At 28.9% G+C, this 3,447-nt stretch overlaps 1 protein-coding gene across 2 annotated transcripts in view; it reads right to left on the bottom strand.

Moving 5' to 3' along the window:
- Positions 1 to 3,447, bottom strand: part of LOC106459559 (casein kinase I-like) — a 51,677-nt gene that overhangs the window by 10,563 nt on the left and 37,667 nt on the right. Inside the window, exon 8 of one of the 2 annotated variants that reach the window (XM_022386065.1) lies at positions 41 to 1,277. The exons of the other annotated variant lie outside the window; for it this stretch is intronic. Within the exon in view, the coding sequence (XP_022241773.1) occupies positions 1,170 to 1,277 (108 nt within the window). The 3' untranslated portion in view covers positions 41 to 1,169. Of the gene's footprint in view, positions 1 to 40; positions 1,278 to 3,447 lie in introns of those variants that run through there. 2 annotated transcript variants of the gene reach the window in all.

Consider the following 3,447-nt stretch of genomic DNA (forward strand, 5'->3'; position numbering starts at 1 on the left):
TATATATATATATATATATATATATATTAGGATAAATTAACAGGTTTAGCCTAAATACTTACTTAATCATAAAATCAGAATTAAATTAAATTATACAAAAAATTATAATTGTTGTGTGTGAAACTGACACACTATCCTTGCATCAGTTATACAGCCTAAGTACTAGAAACAAATTAAGAAAATATTATAATCTTGTTCCCACTTAGAAAAAAAAATTGTTTGAAATCACGGCTAAACAATGACACATCTTACATGTAGACAGATAAAGCCCTGGGGAACTGCAGCTAATAATGATCGAACAAGAGGAAAGAACTTTTATAGTAACCCATTGGTTGATACTATACCTAGTAGTACTAGTAAAAGACTGAATCAATTCACTTACAACTCTAGCTTTGATTCTATTTAGTCTGGGAGAGACTGGAAAAATTTTTGCTATATCATGAGAAATATTTTGCTTTGTGTAAGTTGAATATACAGTAGACCTATACTATACAGTATATATCAGCATGTTCAAAAATTAATTTGTCAAAATGAAATGTTAATCTGATACCTAAAAGAAATTAATTTTTGCTCAGAATAACAAAAAAATTAACAATATTACAAGTTTTTCTTCTAATATAAAACACCTGACAAAATTGATAAGATGGTATATTATATCATTTACTTTTTAAACATTAGAAAGATAAGCTATACATTCACTTGAGAAATGACTACATATTAGCTGTACCACTTTAATAATCAGTAAATTGGTATATCTGTACATTTAAAGCAACATCTACTTAAATTGCATTTAGAAGATTATTTCTTATTCTTTAATAGATTTTTTTTTTCATTTATTATAGATATCAATTACTACGCTTCAACCACAAATAATTTACAATTTCAAATGTTAATTAAAACAGTAACCCTGGAAAAATCAGCTATTCTACTTCAACTACAGGGTCAAATGAAGATCAATGTTTTTTGGTAAGAAAATGACTATCTGAGAAAGATACAACACTGTTTGAAATTCACTGGTAATTTTTCAATTGTATTTATTAACCTAATGTGTAAAAACCTAATACGAAGAAAAATTCTTTGGAAACAATATCAGCACTACAGGAGGTATGAAAGGCTATTCAAGCAAGCATATTTCTTTTTTTTTTATGCAGGTTGTTCTGACAAGGATTCTACATGCAATTAATTTTTACATTCATACAGACCTTTCTGGATTTTGATTGATCTATGTCGGATGGTATTGCATATCTCAACTGACGCAGCTGAAGAAAGTTTGGAGGCTTATGAATAAGAGACAGAAACAATAATAAAAAAAACATCATACGTGAACATGCATCAACTGTACAGATGCAAACACATAAACATTTCATGCTAGACATCAAGCCTTCACTTGCTATTACTTGCATGATACTTCAATTTCAAAACACCCTTCTACTAAGTACTTTTGGTAAATGCATGCAAGCTTTAATGTTATATACTGGGTTAATCATTTGATGCTTCAAAATTTAATAACATAAAATCTTGGTGATATAAGTATCTTACTAGCAACACAACTTATGGTTGTATTTAATTATGATTTAAACATAAGAAAATGAAAGATGTGATGAAGCTGGGAAGATACGTATATACACTCTAAAACTATTTTGTATTAAATGAGGAAAAAAGCATAATGTGTTTTGATATTTTTTTGTTAATTCCTACATTTTCTAGTGTGAATGTAATTATTAACAAAAACTTCTTAGTGAAAGTAAAGAAGAATGTATGGTAATATATTAACTACACTATATCTGTTGCTCGTGTGGCCTTTTGCCCAATACCAGGGCTCTTCAGATCGCCTGGAATGCAACAGAAACAGTGGTGATTGAGAAGCTATTTATACTAGCAACTATCGTGAGAATAGCAATTATAGTGTGAACTAGATTAAGCTGGTGAAGTGTAAATTCTATCAATTTTATTAATGTTACTACACATCAGAATCAGGGCAAGGTTATTTTTTAACTTTTATATTATTTAGTAAGTTATTGAGAAGAAACAGCTTTGACTAGACATTAGAAACTGTATAATACAGTGAAAGTTAACGTGCACTTAAGTGATTGCATTTTTTAAAAAATATGATAAATAAATGCCATTCCAATGCATGCAGTCCTTAAGGGAGGGGTAAAATACAAAACTTTACAAGTGATATCTTTAATAAATGGCATGTACTGTTGAAATTACATTTTCAGGTTTCATAAACCCTCGATATGATTATTATTCCCTGTTCAAAGTAAAGCAACAATTTAGACATTTTGTAAACAAATCTAAAACCAGAAGGTATGGCAATAGTTCTAACATTATTAAATGTGGAATGCTGAAATGAGCAATAAATAAAAGTATGCTTTATTCAAAAAACCGAGAACTAAAAGTACTTTATTTTCAAGTTTCTAAGTTAAAACAAATTTCTTGGCATTTCTTATGATAATTTGAGCACATATGACTAATGAAATTCAAATGTAAAGGTTTTTATTGTTTCATGTTAAATTTGATAAAATGTGTAGACATTAGTCTTAAATTTAACAATTCTTATTTTTTGTAATTTTCTGCATTATTTCTAAACAAGAAGAACCAAAAAATATAAATCCTATTGAAATTTTTGAAGGACTGACTGAAATTCACTGAAGATACTGTTTTTGTTTCCTGAAATATTATCTCTTTACCAACACTTAATCTAAAAAAAACTAGAATGTTAATACACTGAAATAAATCACTTTAAATATTACTTTAGTAAACCACTGAGAACAGACAGGATTCACTAATGATAAAGATTTTTCATAAACTAAATAAACAAGATGTTAGTCTGAATAAATATTCAAGTTATATATTAATTTCCTGTCAAACTAAGAATTCCAGTAAAACTTCACTGGGACAACATGATAAATTGTTTATTTATTCACCTGAATGACTCCTTATGCACAAAATAAGCTAAACAGACCCTATGGATTAAGCATAGCCATCCACAGAAATCAACCAATTGGCAACAAAGGCCACTTGAGTCAACTAATTTTAAGCAAACAGTAGGATTGCCTATTACTCTTATAATGCACCCACAGCTGGGAGTGGAAGTGTCCTTGGTACCACCACTTCTCAACTCCCGGGATCCTTAGTCTGGGTCAATCTCAGGCCCAAGATAATAAAATCCACTATTTTCCATCAAATACTGAGGACAATATATTTATGGTGATTATGAAATTTTGACAGAAGCATTTATAAGTTATGAAATTACCACTGATGGATTAAAAAATCTGAGAAAAAAAATATTAAAGGTTTAAAAAACAATCACACAATGTTAATTTTTTGTTTTAAAAAAGAAATTTATTGCCAAGTTTAGCTTACAAACTGATATCAAATTTGAATATTTTGGGGGGGGGGAGATATACAGTATCTTGCAAAAGTATTCAACCCCCTGCAAAG

This window comes from Limulus polyphemus, unplaced genomic scaffold, assembly GCF_000517525.1.
Source record: "Limulus polyphemus unplaced genomic scaffold, Limulus_polyphemus-2.1.2 Scaffold627, whole genome shotgun sequence".
NCBI lineage: Eukaryota > Metazoa > Arthropoda > Merostomata > Xiphosura > Limulidae > Limulus > Limulus polyphemus.